This window comes from Falco cherrug, chromosome 1 (assembly GCF_023634085.1).
Source record: "Falco cherrug isolate bFalChe1 chromosome 1, bFalChe1.pri, whole genome shotgun sequence".
Classification (NCBI taxonomy): domain Eukaryota; kingdom Metazoa; phylum Chordata; class Aves; order Falconiformes; family Falconidae; genus Falco; species Falco cherrug.
The window spans coordinates 8,233,292-8,252,673 of record NC_073697.1 but is presented as its reverse complement, the minus strand read 5'-3'; the positions used below and the strand labels follow the sequence as shown (position 1 = coordinate 8,252,673).

General features: G+C 36.5%; 1 protein-coding gene and 1 long non-coding RNA gene across 6 annotated transcripts in view; one reads left to right on the top strand and one right to left on the bottom strand.

The window, feature by feature from the left end:
* The window catches only part of SCLT1 (sodium channel and clathrin linker 1), a 43,369-nt gene that overhangs the window by 19,358 nt on the left and 4,629 nt on the right, over nucleotides 1-19,382 (top strand). For 4 of the 5 annotated variants that reach the window (XR_008730665.1, XM_027809236.2, XM_027809238.2 and 1 more), the window contains 7 exons: nucleotides 1,552-1,729; nucleotides 4,301-4,399; nucleotides 6,039-6,110; nucleotides 7,128-7,202; nucleotides 7,701-7,846; nucleotides 8,751-8,943; nucleotides 10,344-10,540. Coding sequence is in view for 3 of the 5 variants with exons in the window: in XM_027809236.2 (XP_027665037.2) it covers nucleotides 1,552-1,729; nucleotides 4,301-4,399; nucleotides 6,039-6,110; nucleotides 7,128-7,202; nucleotides 7,701-7,846; nucleotides 8,751-8,943; nucleotides 10,344-10,540 (960 nt within the window). In the remaining 2 variants the exon portion in view is untranslated. Of the gene's footprint in view, nucleotides 1-1,551; nucleotides 1,730-4,300; nucleotides 4,400-6,038; nucleotides 6,111-7,127; nucleotides 7,203-7,700; nucleotides 7,847-8,750; nucleotides 8,944-10,343; nucleotides 10,541-11,892; nucleotides 11,941-19,382 lie in introns of all 5 variants that reach the window. The other variant, XR_008730666.1, reaches the window with a different exon arrangement.
* LOC114016596 (uncharacterized) lies at nucleotides 4,408-19,376 on the bottom strand. Its single transcript, XR_003561126.2, has 3 exons — nucleotides 18,094-19,376; nucleotides 8,687-8,805; nucleotides 4,408-5,440 (listed from the first exon to the last, which is right to left on the bottom strand). It is a non-coding gene; the product is annotated as an uncharacterized LOC114016596 (long non-coding RNA).

The following is a 19,382-nucleotide window of genomic DNA, read 5'->3' as shown; positions in this document are numbered from 1 at the left end:
TTCTGTTTTGTCAGATATGCTTGGCTGCTTTCTATGTTCTTTATTCTATTCTGCAGCCTTTCAGAACAGCTTCTGATCTCAGTGTCTTTAAAATGCTAAAACAGTCCACCTGATTTTATTGACTGTAATGGAGAAAAAATGAGGCATATTTTTTCGTTCTAGTGCATAAATTCTAGTAACTCAACTCTTGTTAGCTGTAGGTGGAGTTCTGAAGAAAAACATTCACATGGGAATGTGAAAATGTTTATGTAAGCTAGCTGTTTTTGAGGTGAATACTGTTTTTATCTTTCCATGTTAAATAAGATTTGGATTCAGGTCTTAGTTCCACCATCTTAATACAAAAAGGTTATTTAATAAACCTGTTAAAGCACATTTCTTAAACAAATGCTAGTTACAAAAGTTTGAATACCTGCCAAGGAGCGGAACTTTAACTCCAGGGCTATCTACTGGAAGATGTAAGACTTGAGCGGGTTCTTTTGTCTGGATTTTTTTCCCCCCTTCACTTCCCAAGGGTACGACACCTAGCTGAGCACAGTGATTTTGATTCAAGTGTCACAAACACTTAAATTATTAACGTTAGTCAGACCACCTGATAGCTAAGAAGAATTCGTAAATTTCTTAGTTGTGTGAGTGTTCACCTTCCACTCTTGGTCACAGCCTTGTGAGCGTGATTAGCAGACTCCTCAATAACTCTAGAAACCAAGTAATTACTAGCAACCTAACCTTGTGACTATGTGGTCAAGTACTGCCTCGAGGAGTTGCACAGACTTGTGTGGCTAGCTCTACTTCATTATTTTCACTGCCCTAAGCGTTGTGGAGGGGCTTAAGTGTATTTTAGAATGTCTTAGAAATCAGCTGGTTTCATTATTTTCCATATGAAAATTTCTATAGGCTTTTGGCTCTACAAAAATACAGTGGTTGTCTGTCTTTGTGTGTTTTATGACAAACATGTCAGAAAGTAAAAAAGCATTGCTGCTTGAAAAGGCAGCCCAAGCGTTGCCAAAGTGCTCACTGTGGATATTTAGAACCATGCACTTCATTGAACCAGCATCACTTGTGGAACTTCCTGAGATTTTTTTTTAAGGATACCCCTGAGGCTCTCTTGCCCTTTCTCATGCCTACCAATATGGACAATCATAATTAAACAACAAGAATTTCTGAGGTGCTGCAAAATTACCAGTGGTTTTCTTGTTCTAATGGTATAGCTGCAATTTCATTGCCCACATCCAATTATTCCATTTCCTCCACAGAGGAAAACTTTATTCCTTCTGGGGCTGTTCTATTCTGTTTTAATATAGAGCATTTTCAGTGATATATCCCAGGATAGCAACATTCTTCCAAGGATCTTTTGAGATTATGTATGAGTTAACTCCTTTAATTCTGTTTCTTTCTAGGGCGCTGAATATTAAAGACTGTCCAAAAACAAGCAAAGCCAGGGATGCAGTTTTGGCAACTTACAAATAGATACTTCCTATCAGTTTAGTTTGAAAGAAGTGGTGTCTTAATTAAGCATTTTATTGTTAAATGAGTAAAATGATTACTGTCTTGTAGATTACGTGTTACTGTCCAAGACGCCGAAGAGCTGAGAACAGAAAGAACAGCCCTGGAGAAACAAATCGGAGAGCTTCAGACAAAGTACACTAATCTAGAAAGGGAGAAGTATGATGCTGTCGCAAAAGTCCAGGACTGCATACAGCTCTTAGAAGAAGCTAACCTACAAAAAAGTCAGGTAAGGCAGTGGATGAAGATATTTCTTAGCTACTAGAATACTTCCATCACTTACAATTGTGGCCTGATTTTGTGTTCTGACAGGCATATATGCATACACAACCAAGCTTCTTTCATGTCTGTTGTACTAAAATTAGTAATGCATCAATTAGGAAACTGATATGACCATACATTACTTAGACTTGTCGTACAGTATGAATTCAAAGAATATGTTGAATGCCTGGATAAAGGTGATCTAAGTGATAATTCTGTACCTGAACTTGAATTTTCAAATATTTTTGGCAGAGTTTCTTACCAAATACTTATAAACAAATTGGGCTGTTGGAATAAAAAGGGAGGTCCTGTTATGAATTTATAACTTATTAATGGTTAGGAGAGAAGAGCTAAAACTAAAGGGACTTTTTTTTAATATGATGGACATAGGTCAGCAAGAGAGTGAGTTCTGTATTCAGATCTTAATTATTCAGATGTAATCTGGAAAAGTGACTGAGTAATGAGTGGCTGAAGTCTGCAGGCAGGCAAAAATTGCAAAGGTGTTTATTAGTGTATTATAAAATGGCAGAAGAAATGCAAATGTGCTGTGCTGGGTGCTGAATTTAGTGTTACCAGGCAAAAAACAGTTTAGGAGATGGTGTGTACACATTCACAAGAATACCTTCACACAGTCCTCAGTGGTGCTCAATACGATGACTAGAATGTTTAGAATATTAACAGAGCTCAGGGTTCTGGTCATTACTGCAGTTAAACTTCTGTGATTCTTCTGTTTTACAAAGGATTATCATCTTGTTACAGTCTTTCCTCCCATATATTTTATAGTTATTTAGGAGACCCTTTGGTGGCATCTTTTCCTTCTCATAATTTCCTCGTACCTTTCTGTATCTTACTTGCTTTATAAACTGATCTTCTACAATTCCCTTTACCTGTTAGGCTGTGTTTCAGAAAGGGGTGAAAAAGGAAGTTTTACATCCTCCAGCTCTTGATGACCACTTTTGGACTTGTCAGTTCCTTTTCCTTAGTAAGATATTTTGATCCTTAATGGCATTCCACTACAGCCTGGTAGTAGGGAAAATATGAAGAATGAAAGGTACAAATAAAATAACTTTTTCGAGAGTTTAAAAAACAGAAAACACTCTTTCATTTGAAAATTACCAGTAAGGGATATAAATCACGTTTCCAGTCTGCTAAGTATATCAGAGCAGTGTTAGAACACCATTCTTCACCCAAATGTAGTTCAGCAGATCATTTGATGCTCTGAAGTCATGTGAAGTTGACAGAAGTGGCCCAGTAAAAATTATTGTGATGTAAATTCTGTCTCTAAGACAGTAATTGAACAGTTACAGATAAATAAGTGGCTTGTTATAAGTAACAGTTTAGATTAATGCTGTAGCAAGAATAAGCTGGAATTTGCACGCACTTGTTAATTTGCTGATCTGGCTAAAATATCACCAGTTTTTCAAACTGGGAAGTCTATTAATGAACAGGATAAAAAAAGGCAGCATAATATACGTATCGGTTTACTCTTCACGTCTTAAACTGTCATCACAGAGGTTTCTCCCTGCTCTGCAAGAGATTGAGGGATGGGAGTAACAGGCTGCCATAAAAATGCTGCTTCTGTTAGGTTAACATTATAAAGCACACAAAGCTAAGCTTGCGAAAAGATGACCAGAAGAATTTTAGAAGAGTAGTTTGAGATACAAGATATGAAGTTAAATTGAATGGGAGCAGTAAAAGAGAGTATGACTGATGAAGTGGCATGTTACTGCCTGAAGTGAGTAACCTTCTATAGGCTGAATTTATGTCATCTGTTAGGGATATTTTTATGTCTTTCTCCCTATATGGATCTACATATTCTCTGTGTGCCACCTAGGATTTTTCATCTCACTCATCAAGGATTCTATATTCTCTACGTTTTTCAGACCAGTATCTCCTATTATACTTTAACATCAGCATCTTTCTTGCATCCTCCATGTGAAGGGTTCCTTGCTACACCTTTCTCTGTAATTCTTTCCATCTTTCTGTGCTAAAGGGTTATTTGTTTCATTGTTCCACCATGAAAGGGACTGCACACATCTTCCTTTAATTTTCTGGGAGATGAGTGATTTAGTATATCAACCATAAAAATGCTTAGCTATGTGTAGGACGTGTGTACATATACAGGTATCCAGTTCTCTAACATAACTTTCCACGCGTCATTGTTGGTACTTTTTTATTATAAATCCTGGCCCCAGATGAGAGCGTTGGAGAGTAGCCTTGCCTTTTGGTCTGAGTCCCTGTGCTTTCTTCTCTATAATTCCATGCCCAGCCAAAATCTGAAAATCCCAATAGAAGAAGGCATCTACTGTCACTAGCTTTTTGTGCGGCTCTGATTTGCAAGAATGCTCATTTAGTGTAAAATGTTCTTGCTGTTCTTGTTTTCTCATTGGGTCTCAGTGTCAGCTACTCTGAGTGGTAAAGTAAAAAGGAGAAAAGGTTTTTTGAACACTGACTATGTGTGTTTTTTTCTCTCAGTGCTAGATACTTTGTCACCACTGAAATATTCTCAGTAGTATTTCAAGTTGTTATTTTTTTCTAGGCACTCTTTGGGGAGAAACAAAAGGAGGAGGAAATAAAAAAAATGCAAGATGAAATGTCTCGGCTTGCGGAAGATACTGCTGCAAGAATTAGAAAGGCAGTAAGTTATGATATTTAGAAAGAATGGGAAGATATTTTTTGCTTTTCCCCAGCATGAAAAGCTATGATGGTGCATGGTCATCATGATCAGTTTTCTTGCAAGCGGTTTGATTGTATAGGTAGCAAGGCAGCATGCTGACAGTACTGTACTCGTCAGCTTTGTTATCTAGACATATATTCTTCTGAACTAAATGGTATTCTTAAATCATTCAGGAGCCAAAAGGGTGATATCTGTGCAGACACTGGTGTAGCGAAGGCTGCACTGGGAAACTGTAAAGAATGGCACTTCAGTTTCAGGGATTCCGTTCAGTAGCATGTCAACAGACTGAGTGTTGTATTGATATCAAGGTTGATGATGCGTAGCCTCATCTCGGACGTTGCTGATGGAGACTTACATACGTGCAGATGAGAGGACCTATTGAAAGTTACACTATCAGGTTTTTGGCATCTCAGTACTTTAGGAATATTTCCCTATTTAGGCAAGTAAAACTCTTCCACCAAGTGCAACTAACAATCAAAAGGCTCAGTATCACACACCAGAATGTAGTAGAGAAATGACTAAAGAAAATGTTGTAGTCTCTTCGTGATTTTTTTTCAGTTGTTATGAGCAGCTGAAACATTGAAGCTTTTCTGATAAAAGTCTAGTCACAAAATTACTTTTCTCCATGTTATGTCCCATCTGCAGTTAACACGCAGGCTAACCTGCCTGGAGGTTCTGAGTGTCAGAGAGGCTTTTATTTTAAGGCAAACTCCAGAGGAAATAAAGATGTGTTACAGGCATGTGTTGGCAATGTCTTTTGTTGCAAGTGGACAACAGTGTAAAGCAATTAGCTCATTTCTAAGTTTTCAGTGGTGTAATCGATTTTGCCTTCTTTCACTTTCTTTACTGTGACACAATCTGCATATGTACTATATGGGGATGAAGGGATTCTTTTTCTTTCCAATCCTTTCTTTTCAAGAGGTTTCAGGAACATACTGCCTATGTTTTCATAGCCTTTAAAGTGAGGGTAAAGATGGTTTGTGGCTTCTCTTTGGTGGTTGCCTGAAAGAATCACAGAAATTGTGTGGATTACTTAAAACTGTGATATTTAACATCATAAATGGTTTGGAGAAGGTGCAAGAGCTAAAGACCAGCTAGGGTAACTGCTCTAGTTGTGACAATCTAAATTCTAATCAGAACTTAGAAGTTTAGAAATGCCTTATTTCTTACTTTGAGATTATCTCAGTAAAAGTGGATCTATCAAAAGCATAAAAAGTAAATTTCTAAACAAAGAGTTGTCATGTTTCTCCAGGTATTCTCCAATACTTCTTTTGTTACATGATCTAAAAATACCTGTTACACAAATTGCAGATATCTTGCACCTAGTGGACAGCAGCTTTCCTGATAGTCTTATTGTTCTTTTTGTAAGGCTTCCTTGTGATGTCTTCCTTTCTTCTGTTTTTTTTGAAACCACCTCATTTAGTGTGGATTGATAATAAACATCTTTCAAACATTTATAACGTAAGATTTGTTAGTTATTGCAGTCCCAGTTACTTTTGTATTTGTATGTATGCACCACATATACACTATATATATAAAGAAGACGGAAAAATAGGTCATGGGATTAATTTGTTATTTGGTTGGTTTTTTTTGATTGCAGGTAGACTCTGCAAAGAAGCAATATAATGTGCAGATTTCTCGACTAACAGAAGAACTTTCAGCTCTTCAGATGGTATGGTGTTGACCGATGAAAGTATTTTTGATAGAAAAACATTTGAGACTTCTAGGGTTTTTGATCAAGTAAAATACTAAATTCCAGTAAAAGTCAGTCAGCTAAAATATGGTTAATGGGTAATTGTGTAGGACTGTACTTTACTTACATGCATTTCACATCTTGCATGCCTCCAGACATCAGTGCAACATAATGTCTTTCATGTTACTTGACAAAAGCGACTACGTGCAGTGTCTTAAGTCAGTGCAGAGATTCATATTTAGATGTAAAGGATATTTGCTTTGAGTATTCATTTTTAATGTACGTATTTTTCTTGCGTGTACACAATCATATATTCTGACAACTTGCCTGGCTCTGCATGAAATAATACAGTTCTGCCAATCTACCCATTTCTTTGTATAAGTTTGTTCCAAGAGTTACATGTATTCTTATAGTCCACAAGCATCTTGACTATGCTTTAGAAAGTATTTCCCATGTTTTGGCATTTCTTAAGTATCCCTGTTTCTTTCAGGGGTAAGTAAAGCATGGAAAGCTGAGTATTGCATGGCTATAGTAGGGTATGTAGAGCTGGAATATATGAAAGTTGATAAAGTATGCTAGGAGAAAGCCTGTGCATCATAATCCTTATATTCTTCCTGTGCATCATAATCCTTATATTCTTGAATGAACCAGAAACTTGTAGCAGATTATGGGGAGACCAAAAGAGCTGTGTGCATATGCACCTATTTATGGATTAAACGTATTTAAAACTTTTCAAATTTAAATCTAAAAAGAAATTATTTAAATAAATACATTTATTTAAAACCTTTTTAAATTTCATTTTATGTGTCTTAGTCTGTGTAGTGAATGAGACTGATCCCATAGAGAAAATAATGAGCAGGTAAATATAATCAAATGCATACATACCAGCAGCAAGAATTACATTTACGATGGCTGTGTTTTGGCTTTGGCACTTTCTGAATTTTTATTTTGAGTCAACTTTTATTAGATTTATTTTAAAATTACTTTTTAAAATAGGAATGTGGAGAAAAACAGGGTCAAATTGAACGAGCCATTAGAGAAAAGAGAGCAGTGGAAGAAGAACTTGAAAAGGTAAGGCAATTGCATGTATTTTTACATCACATCTAAGATCTCTTTTTAGAAAGAAAAGACATACTGATTTTTTCCATTTCTCATGGGGTTTTTGCCCCTTAATTTTCTGGTTTTATTTTTTCAGTAGATTTTCTTAATTGTAGATTTTCATGTAATTATTTTAAGGGGGGGGTTAATCCTGAAAGTGTTTTGAAATTATACGAAACTGATAAAGAGGGTTCTTTGGAAGATGTAAAAAGGAGAGGTGTTTGACATCATCTGAAAGAATGTTGGTACATATTCCAGTTAAACTTAACTTCAGTAGACAGAAAACAAAGTGAAAGCCAGATCTTTGAAAACTTTTTTTCCAAGTAGCAGTAACAATGATAGACATTCTAGAAATTTAGTTTTGTTTCAAATCACTGGAAAACAGGATGCGATGAGAAGTAGCCTCCTTGTCAGTACTACACTGCCAGTCACCAGTGCAAAGATGATCTTACATGTGAGTTTGTTCTTCAGATTTACAGGGAAGACAGAGGACATGAATTTGACAATAGAAAACTAGAGCAATTGCATCAGAAATATTTACTTGCAGAAACTACAAAAGGTGACCTTCAGCTAAGTCTACAGACAACACAAAATAAACTGAAACAACTAGAAATGAAGTAAGTAATGGATGTTACAGGAATTATGGTGGGAAACAATAGAAATTATTTCTGACTATAAATTGATTATTATACGTTAGGATTTTGTTACACCTTTTTAACCAGTAGCAGGAATAGTATTAAGATACCATAACTCTGAAGCAAGGGCAATTATGAATCACTATGAAAGAATTAAAAGGGATAACGTGCTATAGAATGAAAGGTCTTCTTTACGAGATGAGAAGTTTGGCCAAAAAATGAAAATAGGAGTATATTATTTGGAATCTTAATGCATTTTTAAATACTGTTTGTAGGAAAAGTTACTTTATGAAATATTCAAGCAGAAATGTATTGATTTATAAATTGGTCTACAGTCTGTATCTCCTGGTACGTGCAGAATGCAATGTTTATATAGCATACTGAATTTCAGGTCTGTGTTCAGAGCTAATAGACATTACTGCAGTTTCAGTAATGCAATGGTAACAAGTACAATATGGTACACATTTTTAGAGCAGGTTGTTGTTTTCAGCATGACAAGTGTAGGATTCTCTAGAAGAAGCTTCAGTCGTTTTTATACTCTGATGGTAGTAAATCCTGACACTTTGCCAGAGCAATCCGCAGTTGGGAAACTGTAAGTGTTATAAAAATGAAAGTCTTCTGTTTCACATTGTCATTTTACTGAGATTGCTACACTATTAGATTGGGTTTATGAATTCTGTCATCTTGATGAAATTCCTTGCTGATTTGTGCATAGTTCTAGCTGTCAAGCCCATTAAACATGCTGAGCTGCTAAAAACTTTCAGGAAGAAACAGGGGAACGGCTGTACTGGGTCAGACTAAAGATCTGTCCCAATATATTACCTTTTTATCTAGTATGGTAGTTGTTCAGCTCTTGAGTACCAACAATACTTTTCATCTCTTTCAGCTCTGAGGAAGAGAAATCTCGTTGCCAGGAAGTTGTCTGTAAATTGCAAAGCATTCTGGATTCAGAAAGAGAAAAGAGTGCATTTGTCAGTGAACAAAGTCTAAAACTTCAGCAAGAGAATGAACAATTGCAAAAAGAAATGGAGGGCTTGAGAAAAGCGGCTATAGAGGCTCAACAGAAAGCTAAAATAAAGGTATGATTTCTATGTTACTTTTATTTTGACGTAAAATATTTGTTAATTAATAAGGCGGCCATTCTAAGAGAAAAGCATTGACATTTTAAATGAAGGATGGAAGTTTCAATGATGCTTCCTCTTTTCTGCTTAGAAGTAATTTTATTGTAGCATTGTGTCCTCAGAAAATCTATTGGCTAACTCAACCTCTGCTAATTAAATTGTATTTTCATACATAAATAAATTAATTGTATTAAATTTTGCTGGATGAGATCCTAAATGTTCTTTGGGTTTTATAAGATGAATAGAGTAGCTAATAACATATTTTCCTTCGAGTGATTTCACTTATTCCAGTTCCAGATCTTCATTTATCTACTGTCTGTGATGTGTTAGGATGTGTTTTTGTATGACCTTCAGTTCAGCATGTTCCTCTATTTTTACATCCACCATGTTGTGAGAGCAGTGTGTAACTAATAATTTAAGTGTGGTTGCCAAACGTTGGTTCTGTGTTTACTGGATAATGAACATTTTCCTATATGAATAGTTGGAAACAAGTTAAGTAGCTGAAAGATGGTGGTTCTCTTCTGGACGTGTTCCATTAAATGCACCTGAACAGACTGCAAGTGAGATAATGAATTAATAGTAACCTCAGCAGACTCATGGTACCTTTGGCTTCTGGAAGGAGTAGCAGCTTTGATCCTTCATGTGTTTTCTAACATACAAAGCTGGTACTTTCCCCTCTGCTTTTAACTCCAGAAGTGTAAAGATGTTGAAAAGGGATCTAAGAATCTGCAGCAATGCAGAGGACTTCAGTGAGCAGTTTAACAAGTTATGAACGGGGACCATCTCAAATAAGGTTTCCACTTTGCACCACAAGATAAAGGAAGCAGTCAAATTAAACAGGAAATCTTGTTCCAACTCCAGAACCCTTTGGTCAAATGTCGTTTACAAAGAAAGGATCAGAGTCTTGTAACAGATAGGCAGCAGTTATAAAGCATATACCAGATCTTTGTCTTTCTCATTTTTAATCAGACAGGCTTCCATTATAGTCACAGATAAGATTTATTGCTTGCTTTCATTTTCCTCTGATGTACGAAAGGGTTTAGGTGCAGTTAAGAAACTCCTAACACATTTTAACCAGATGAAAAAGAAAGAATGTGTTTCTATGGAGAAAACACAAGGGAGAAGGATAAAGATTATTTACAAAAAAAAGCATACACAGCTCATTATCCTTTATTGTCAGTTGTACTATTTGCTTAAATTGGCTTTGGGAACATGTATCTCTTTGAGCATATAATTACAAGTTTAATTATTGTATGTAACATGCTTTCAGCAAATGTTTATAAATTTATCTCGTGTTGAGTTAAAAAAAGAACTAAAAAGTGAGAGACCTGATTGTACCAAACGTGTATGTTTTCTAGATAAGCACAATGGAGCATGAGCATGCTGTGAAAGAACGTGGATATGAAGCTCGACTTAAGGAAATGGAAGACACGAGTCAAAAGTCTACTGCTGAACTCAGACGTCTGTTAGTAGCTCAGCAAAAAGCAACAAATCGGTGGAAAGAAGAAACAAAAAATCTTACTGAAACTACAGAAGCCAGGATCAGTAAGCTAAAGTAAGTCCAGTTTTGTTCCTCTTCTGGAAGCCGTTACAGTTTTAGTTGCTTTTTGGTGTATGGCAGTAGACCCGTGGTGGAAAAGCATGGAGAGCAAACCATCCAGACTAGATGATGTGCTTCCAGCAAAACAAGAAGGAATGCTCCAAAGAGAACTTTTGATGCTGTTCGTGAAGTTAGCACTGAAGTAAAAATTTCACCTCTTGTTAACATGTGTGAATTTTGTAATGACAGAAAATAAATGGATTCTATTATTTTTAATTTTTTTCTTCCAAGATACACCGTGCTCAATTTAGAGAACTTTATCTTTGGATTATGAAAATTCTGGATAATGAAAATGAAAAGTTTATAGCTATTCAGAACAGTCACCATAAAATCAGTTGTGCAGTGAGTCTCCAGACTTGTAAAATAAGCTAGAAATAAACCTGCTGGGATGCACATCTAATGTTCTGTTCTGAGCAGCTACTGTCATAAATGAGGATTCAAATGAGTTGTGTGATTCCCCTAAGCAAAAATATGATATAAACTTTACTTTTCTCTTAATTCATACAGGTGTCCAGGTAACTAGTGGATACTTGTATTCTCGGCACAGAATATAAGAATCTTTTCAGTTGTGAAAGGGCATCTCACGCTACAGACACAGGTATAGATTACATACCAGTCCTACCTGTGGTGCCCGTGAGTCTGTATACACACAGACATCAACAGGTTTAAAGAAGACAGTGACATTCTTGGAAACGAGTGGGTAGAGAAGGTACAGATTGGTACACAGTAACTTCTAAACTAGGAAGCCTGATTTCATAAGCATCATCTCTTTAAAATGGTGAGGTAAGAATATAACAGCGCATATTTTAGGAAGTGCATTCAGTGGTTTTTAGAAGAAAAATTCAGGGTATGCAGCTCAGTTAATTTAAGAAATTTGAAATGACCCTTCAGGTTGGTCACTTAAAGCATGAGGATGCACTCATGTATAGTTCTTTGCTTAGATTGATTTCAGAAGTTGCTTACTATCATGTTAACAAGGAAGCAAAGGCTTTACCCTATTAAAATTGGAAACCTGTGAATTCTAGCTTTTATTTCCTTTGGAGTAATCTTTGGATTTTTCTTGTTTTATTATTATAATGGTTTACATATTCTCAGCTCAAACTGTAAATATTTCCCATATTCTATGCAAGTTTTGGAGTTACAGTTTTTTAAGCATAGCTTGGCATTTCTTAGTTGTCAGAATGCTAATAGCACGCATGGAACTAGAACCCAAGTTTCTAAACACGAGCAAGGAAAATAACTTCCTGAAAATGTTGCCTACAACAAACCTACCCTACCGCTACTCTAACTTGGTTTTCCATCCATAGAGCAGTATGTGGATTTGACCTCCAGTGAACTTCGCAAATAGCAGCCTGGTATGTAGCAGTGCTTCGCTTTGAAACTAGTTTCATTCCTCTTTAAAGTGAAATCATGTCTATCATGACTAGTTGTAGCTATTGTTTGTCCAAATAGAGGAATGCTCTGAGTTCCATCCTGCTTGGAAGACAAGAATGATTGATAAAACGTGAAGTACTACTAGCAGCTTCACTGAGCTGCTTTTCCTTTTTTCAAGTGCTCCTTCTCTGAGTGTTTAGAACGCTCCGAACGCTATAAGTAGTAGCATTGGGTTGTTACCTGTGATAACTGGATTGGTTTAAATTTTTCAGATAGCTCGAAATCATACTAAATCCAATTAGAGATAACATTTTCGCCCATTTTTCTAGAAAAACAAGTCCTACGTAATCACTTCGGTCATTTCTACCTCTCCAAAGTGAACCGTTTGGGGGTTTTTACCTTATCTGTCCAGATATAGGCTGGCTTTATTTTGCCTTAAAATATACTGCATTTTGCAAAGATAAGTAAACAGTTCTTTAAAAAGGGAAAATGTCTCTTTCAGAAGTCATTGCAGTGTTGAGTACGTCTGCAATACACTGGGGGCCATGCTTATTCACTGACAGTTCTAGTGGTATAGCTTCACTGTATGTAATTAGCTGGATCTTACCAATACTTTTTTGGCATCTTTCATAAGTGCAGTAACTAGAGAAGAAAAATATTTTGTAGTGTTTCATGCTAAGCTAAATTTTAGCTGTTAGACTTGCAGTTTATTTTCTGTAGATGAAACTACAAAAACTCTCACATCTAGGTTCATAACTAGATCCTGAATGCAGTTCAGCGTCTTCCAATTAAAAGGGAAGAGTTGCGGACTTCCAAAACAATTAAAGTTGTCTGTGAAACAGCTGCCTTCCTTCTTAAAGCTTTGATGTTAAGTGTTATTATAGCAGACCAAAAGCTTTAGACCTTATTTGTCTGCAGCAAAATGCTGACATAGAAAATATAACAGACATGAGAGGAAGTCTGCTTTGTGAATTTGCGTGAAAAATAGGTAGTAAATTTGTGAAAATGACCTTTTATCTGAGAGCCTGCCTATGTGGCATCATCTGGAAAGCTTTGCAATAATGTAACATCCTGTATCAGTGAGCAGAATAGAAAAAATATTCATTGTGTATTAAAAAATGTAAGTCTACACTGAGTCCAAATGATTCTCTGTGACTTCAGTAGATATTTTGGTGCACGTCTAAAAGCAAAGTCAGTTAATTTTTAAGGTGATTTTGTAGGTGATGCTTTTACATACTATACAAGCTAGAAGCGGAACTTTTTTATCAAGACATTTGCTCTGCCTAACAAGGAAGCTGGCAATAGAAGCAAGTGTGTTCGCTGCTAGGAGGTTGTAATTTAAACTGACATAAGGAATTTCATAATTAAATCTGTGCAGTGACGCTCTGATATTACAGTGACAAGTGGCTATAACAGAACCTGTAAGTATTATCTAGAAAATTCAAAAGTAGCTTATTTTTCACGTTATATGCATTGCAGATACCTAGCTATATAGCGTAGAATGCAGTTGGTATGAAAATCGGCTCCCGAGTTACTCAGTAGTAGTTACTCAATGCTAACTCTTTACTTACGTTATAAATGAATAATTATCATATTCATTTTAATCTTATCACAATAACATTTTGAGTAAGTATTTTGAGTGCAAGTACAGAACGGCAAATCACTTCTTTCTTTGTTGAGAACAACAATAAAGTTGCTGATTATTTAAAAAGCAAATTAGTTTTGCAGCAAATGCATTTATCATGGAAATACCAGCAAGACCACTAAATAACAGACTGGTAGTGGGTAAGCAGGATCTATTGAATTAAAGGCACCGTTTGAAATTCTTCTTGGGGCTAATGCAGGACAGGGTATCACCAAGCCTTATAGTGAGGTCCAAGTGAAAGGCTGATGTTCACCCAGCTTTTCTATATGCATACTTCTTCAAATTTATGTGGGTTTGGGAGGGTTAGTTAAGCTGTGAGCTTGTAAGGAAAGCTTCTGTCTTCCTTAGACGCTTGGTCTTGTCTTGACGGGGCAGCGAGGCTATGAACTTAGATGAAGATATCAACATACCTTTTGGGGATTTAAATAAAGAGCTCTCCAAGTTTATCATGGTTATTTAGTATATTTTGAGGACAGTCTGAGACATTCCTTGGCACTTCAAGAAATTACTGTTTGATGTATCGGATTCACGTAAATACACGAGCAAATACAGAGATTGTGTTGGTGATGTAGCAGAATTACAGTTTTTAATAAGAATTATTATTCTTACGGCATAGTAATGTGCTTCATAAGTGAATGTTTTTCAGTAAGTTACAAACTTCCTAACAAAGTCGTATCCATGTATACTGGGGAGGTAGTTTACATAAAAGCATTTCATACTGCATTTCACCAGAGGTTTGCTGTTAGCTCTCAAAAGCTTTGAGTCAGTGTCCCATTTGTGAGTGTAGGTGTTTCCCATTCCTTTGCCTTGAATTCATGACCTGTTGCTGGGTTTCAGTTCTATCCTCGTTACTTTCATTTTCCATGTGAAAGTGTCTGAAACATTTTGGCTTCTTTACGAACTTCCCAGCAGCAGCTGCTAACTTTTCCATATTCTGTGCTGCTCATTTGTCATCTTTTCAGTCTGCAGAGTTTTGTTTGTGAGTTGTAATCCATAGGCATCAAGGAAGCATTCAATAAATAACTTCTAAGAAATGAAGCAGCATCAGTGAATGTTAGGTGATTTTTAGTTTTTAAAAAATTTAGAAGGAAAAGTGGATTTTGCAACCTTGTAACAGTAGAGCAGAGTGGTGATTTTTTAAATAATATGAGAATCTAGTAGATCAGGGAAAAACTTGTAGATAAAGATGTTGATAAATAAGTGGATACTTTCAGGCTTCACTGAAAATTATTCTTTGCTTTCTTGGATATTTGGGTCTGAGTACAAGTCAAACTTGTAATCGTTGCCTATAAAACAGAACGTGGAATTAAAAAATAGTTCTGAAACAGTACACAATGCATTGAATACTCGTGGATTAAATTCCACCACTTTCTTCATAAAAATACATTACAGATTTCATTTATGAGAAGAGTTTTCTTCTTTTAAGGACCTTAAGATGCTGTACACTTTTAGAAGGATTTATTGGTAATAGACCTCACCTGCGCCTTGCAAGAGGGCAAGGAGCCAGTTTTGCTTCAATATACTTGTGCCAAAAGTCAGTCTTGAAGGTAACCAAGAAGGTCAGTGCTTTCTTGCAACATAGGTCATCATTCCAAATGAAAACATTGCTGTTGGCAACGTGACTAACAACTCATGACTAGTGTTTATTCTCTTTATTCCTGCAAAATATCTAGTCTGGCAGTCAGTGAAACGAAGCTGTTCTGACTTTTGATTGCATCAATTTTAGATGAACTTTGAGTTCTAGTGACATTTACTGAAGTGAACTTAGAGAGCAAATATTTGCAATTGTAAAATAGTTTGTAAATGAATGATTACTTTTAAAGGTTGTGCAAAAGTGGTGTAGCACTTAACATTTCTTTAAAGCTGAGTTGTCCCAAGACTTTTCTGTTGAATTTAGTTTGTTTCTTTCTCTAAGAATGTGTATATATGTAAAAACTTAATCTGTTTCTGTTTATAAGCACATACAAAAAATTTTCACCCCCAGATAAGTTTAGGGAAATTTTATCTTTTAAGTTAAGGTGAATTTAATGCTTCTTAAAGACCTGTACAGGGTTTGTCTGGGATGGAGTTAATTTTCTTTATAGCAGCCTGTGTGGTGCTGTGATTTAGAACTATGACCGAAATAGTGTTGACAACACAGCAGCGTTTTAGCTGTTGCTGAACAGTGCTGATGCGGTGTCAAGGCCGCCTTTTTTTTTCACTCTGCCACCCCAGCAAGTAGGCTGGCAGTAGGCGGAAAGCTGTGAGGGGACCCAAGCAGCACAGTTGTCCCCAGCTGACCAAAGGGATGTCCCGTGCCATATGATGGTGTGCTCATCAGTAAAACTGGGCAGAAGTTCTTCCAAAGTAGCTGTTGTTTGGAAACTGGCAGAGCATTGGTCTGCTGGTGATGAGTGATTGCTTTTGCGTCAATTTTTTTTGTTTTCCCTTTCACTTACTAAACTGTCTTTCTCTTGACCCATGGGCTTTTTTCACACCTGTACCCCTCCGGTTCTTCCCCTCTTTTCTGTGGAGAGCAGTGAGCAAGCAGCTGGGTGGGCGGCTTGCCTGCCAGTTGGGTCAGTCCACCCCAGGACCAAAGGACTGATGTGGTTTTTGAGACATATTAACACTTAATGATAGTTGAATTGGTTTCAACAGGCTTGCATTTTAACACTTGCATCCCTGCTAGGGTCTGAGATCAAGGCACCGATTCTGTTCTGACCAGGAATAATCAGTAGAATGAAGTGAACTTGTAAGAGGCAAATAATAAAATTAAATACTAATACATAGCATGAGCAAATAGGTAAATTAATAATCTTACCTATCTGCCACTGTTGTCTAGTAGTAGGATATAACTTGTGGATGGAAAAAAAAATATTTGTTGTAACATAAAGCCATTATATTTGAACCAATATACTAAATGGCTTCATTTTTTTTAATATTTGTTTAAATTAGAATGGTCAGTACTTACAAAAAGGGAATCCTCGCCATACTGTTTTTAAATTGAAATACTTTGCTTAGCTTAAGTCATCTGATCGCAGCTGGTTTGGGTGTCTTTGTTCGAGTTTCTGCTTCTGAAACATTTCTGTGTCATAATTAAGAGTCCCTGACTCATCGGTAGCCACGTGTGTTTTTTGGAATTCTCAGTTTTACCTTTTCTATAACTGAAAAGAATCTGCCTCTGAAGAATGACCTTTTTTGGTGCCTGTGTATGAAGTGTTGCCAGGACTGCCTTCTCCTTCTCCCTACATCCTGTACAGTCCCTTGAGTGAATTGCACAGCATCTTGAGATGAAGAAGTTTCCTCCATTTCTACAACATTATTCTTGGCTGCACTTCTGTAATGTTTGGCAGCCATAGCTGCTTATTTTAAGATGTTCATTAAAGAAAAAAAATTAACAGGATGAGAGACAGCTGCAGGTACTGGCAGTATACAAAATTCATAATTACTAAGAGTAACTGAAGCATATTATAGTATAATTCAACCGAAAAAACAGCTGGCACATGCTGTATTTGTCATATGAGAGCTTTGCAGAACGTACTTGCTACAGCTGGTGGATTTATCACCCGTCTGCCAAACCACTAAAAGCTCACCTTTTGTTTCCTACTCACTTCACAAAGACAATATGGAGTAGGGATTGATTTGATTATTCAGCATTTGGGGTTACTGCTCAATTTTAGTATTACACTTTCATAATATGTGTTTGAGGGAGGGTTAACAACCAGAATGAATCAACTGTCTAGCTCAATAGCCATCACGTTTCCTTAGGCTTACAAAGTTAAACTGTTTTCTTTAAACACACACTCGGTGTGATCTAATTATAAAAATAATTTCTTGATATACAGCAGTATATGAGCATGTAAACTCTGTTTATGGCCTGTGCTGCTAAGAATGCGAATTCCGCGCCTCAGTACAAGTATAGGAGACAGATTGTTTTCAGTAACTAAGAATTTTTATTTTTAAAAGTTAATCTATTTGGATAGTTTTCTAAGATGATGTAACGATAAAGATGGTTTGTCAGAATTTAAGAATTTCCTCATTTTCAAAGCCTCTTTTACTAGCATAGTTAAACTTGAACATAAACAGCGTACACATTCTAAGGAGTAGCGTTTGAATAGTTTTTTAGAGTTTATTTTGAAAAGGTATGTATGAAAAGATACAACAGGAATTGTATAACATTTTCTGTTTTGCTAATAAAACAGTTTATAAAACCTGAACTTCCAAAAAACCAGCTGTTTGTTAGGGCTCTTGTATTGAAAAGGCTTTATCTTGAAGCACCTTGGTTACAGAGGATAAATTGCAGTAACAGTGGTATTAACCTACTATCTTGATCCTGCAATTTTAATCCATCTTGAATTCTTAATGTTATATAAAAATATTCACACGGTAACACAGGTATAACCTGTATGTAGTTCTAACTATTTAACATTGTTCAAATATCTGCCTGTGTACTCCCATTTTGACAGCAGCTAGTCAAAAGACGTTGAACTGTGTTTATGATACCTACCTGGGGTTGGTTAAGGGGGTTGGTTGGGAACAAGGCAGTGGGAAGTACCAGCCAGGTATACTCGCAACCTTCTGTTAACCTGATGTATTTCAAGTGCCATATAGCAGTTTTCAGTCAAACCTTTATGAAAGAATATGTTTAAAAGTTTCTAAGAGTAAATTACTGTTGAGAACTAAATGCCATCGTTAAAACAGCAGAGGCTTTTAAAGATGAAGATCGGAGGTTAAAGTCTCTCCTACCTTACCTCCACTCCCCCAGCAAGAACAAAGGCTCTAGCTTCCATTACAGCGCCTGGAGTTTCAGCTATAGGCAGAGCGCCTAAAGGTTAGGTATCAGCTTTCTGAGCATTGTCCGTGTGCTACGTATTCACAAAGGTGACTGCCTTTCAGCATGCTTTCCACTTGGGAAAGGAAGGTAAGGTGAGAATAGATTTGAAAATTCCTCACAAATAGGTTTGAAATTCAGCGTAGAAGGTGAAACTGGTGGCAAGAATCTTGATCACGCCATTTTTTGTGATGTCTGTGGCTAGTGGAGTAGAGACTGGTCAAAAGTTAGAGCAGCTCTTTTAGCTTTGCATCTTCCTCTGGCTAAAATTAGCAAAGTTCAGAGATTTTCCCATCTTTGGTCATCCCTCTTCTTCAGTGGCTTGTGACGACAGGAGGCAAGAACTGTTTCCTTTGAGCCCCAACTCAGCGATGCCTACCAAAACCCATATATCTTTTGTCTTCAGTGCCGTACAAATTCAGGATCACTGTTCACATATTTGGTGTAAAAGTAAAAAGACCACCTTGAAGACGGTGGCATTTTCCTTTTCTTCATGAAGTGTTACATTGTTCGGCTCACAAGTACAGAATGATTTGGTTTTGGGTACTTAAAAGTGCCTTCAGAAATGTCCACATTGAAGTCTGGTTATGGGACGCTAATTAGAATGTTAATCTAAATATTGAATGCACTGTGCAAATGCAGCTTATATTTATAGCATACTCGATAATGTGCCTGCAAAACAAGAGTCAATAAACAAAAAAACTCCTCTGTAAGATGTCAGATGCTCCTGACAAAGTCCTGTTGGTTCAAACAAATACATCTCATTCCTTTGCCATTATAGTTATGAATATACATCATGAAGAAGTGCTGCCTGTGTAGCGCTTTTGAAATGAGTGTTTTAAGAGCCACACCGTAATTAAAAACACACCATAAGCCCCTACAATGCAAGACAGTACCTATGAAGTTATATTCTGATAACTGACGTGCTACTGTGTGTTAATCAGCATCTTTTCTTCTGATTAATA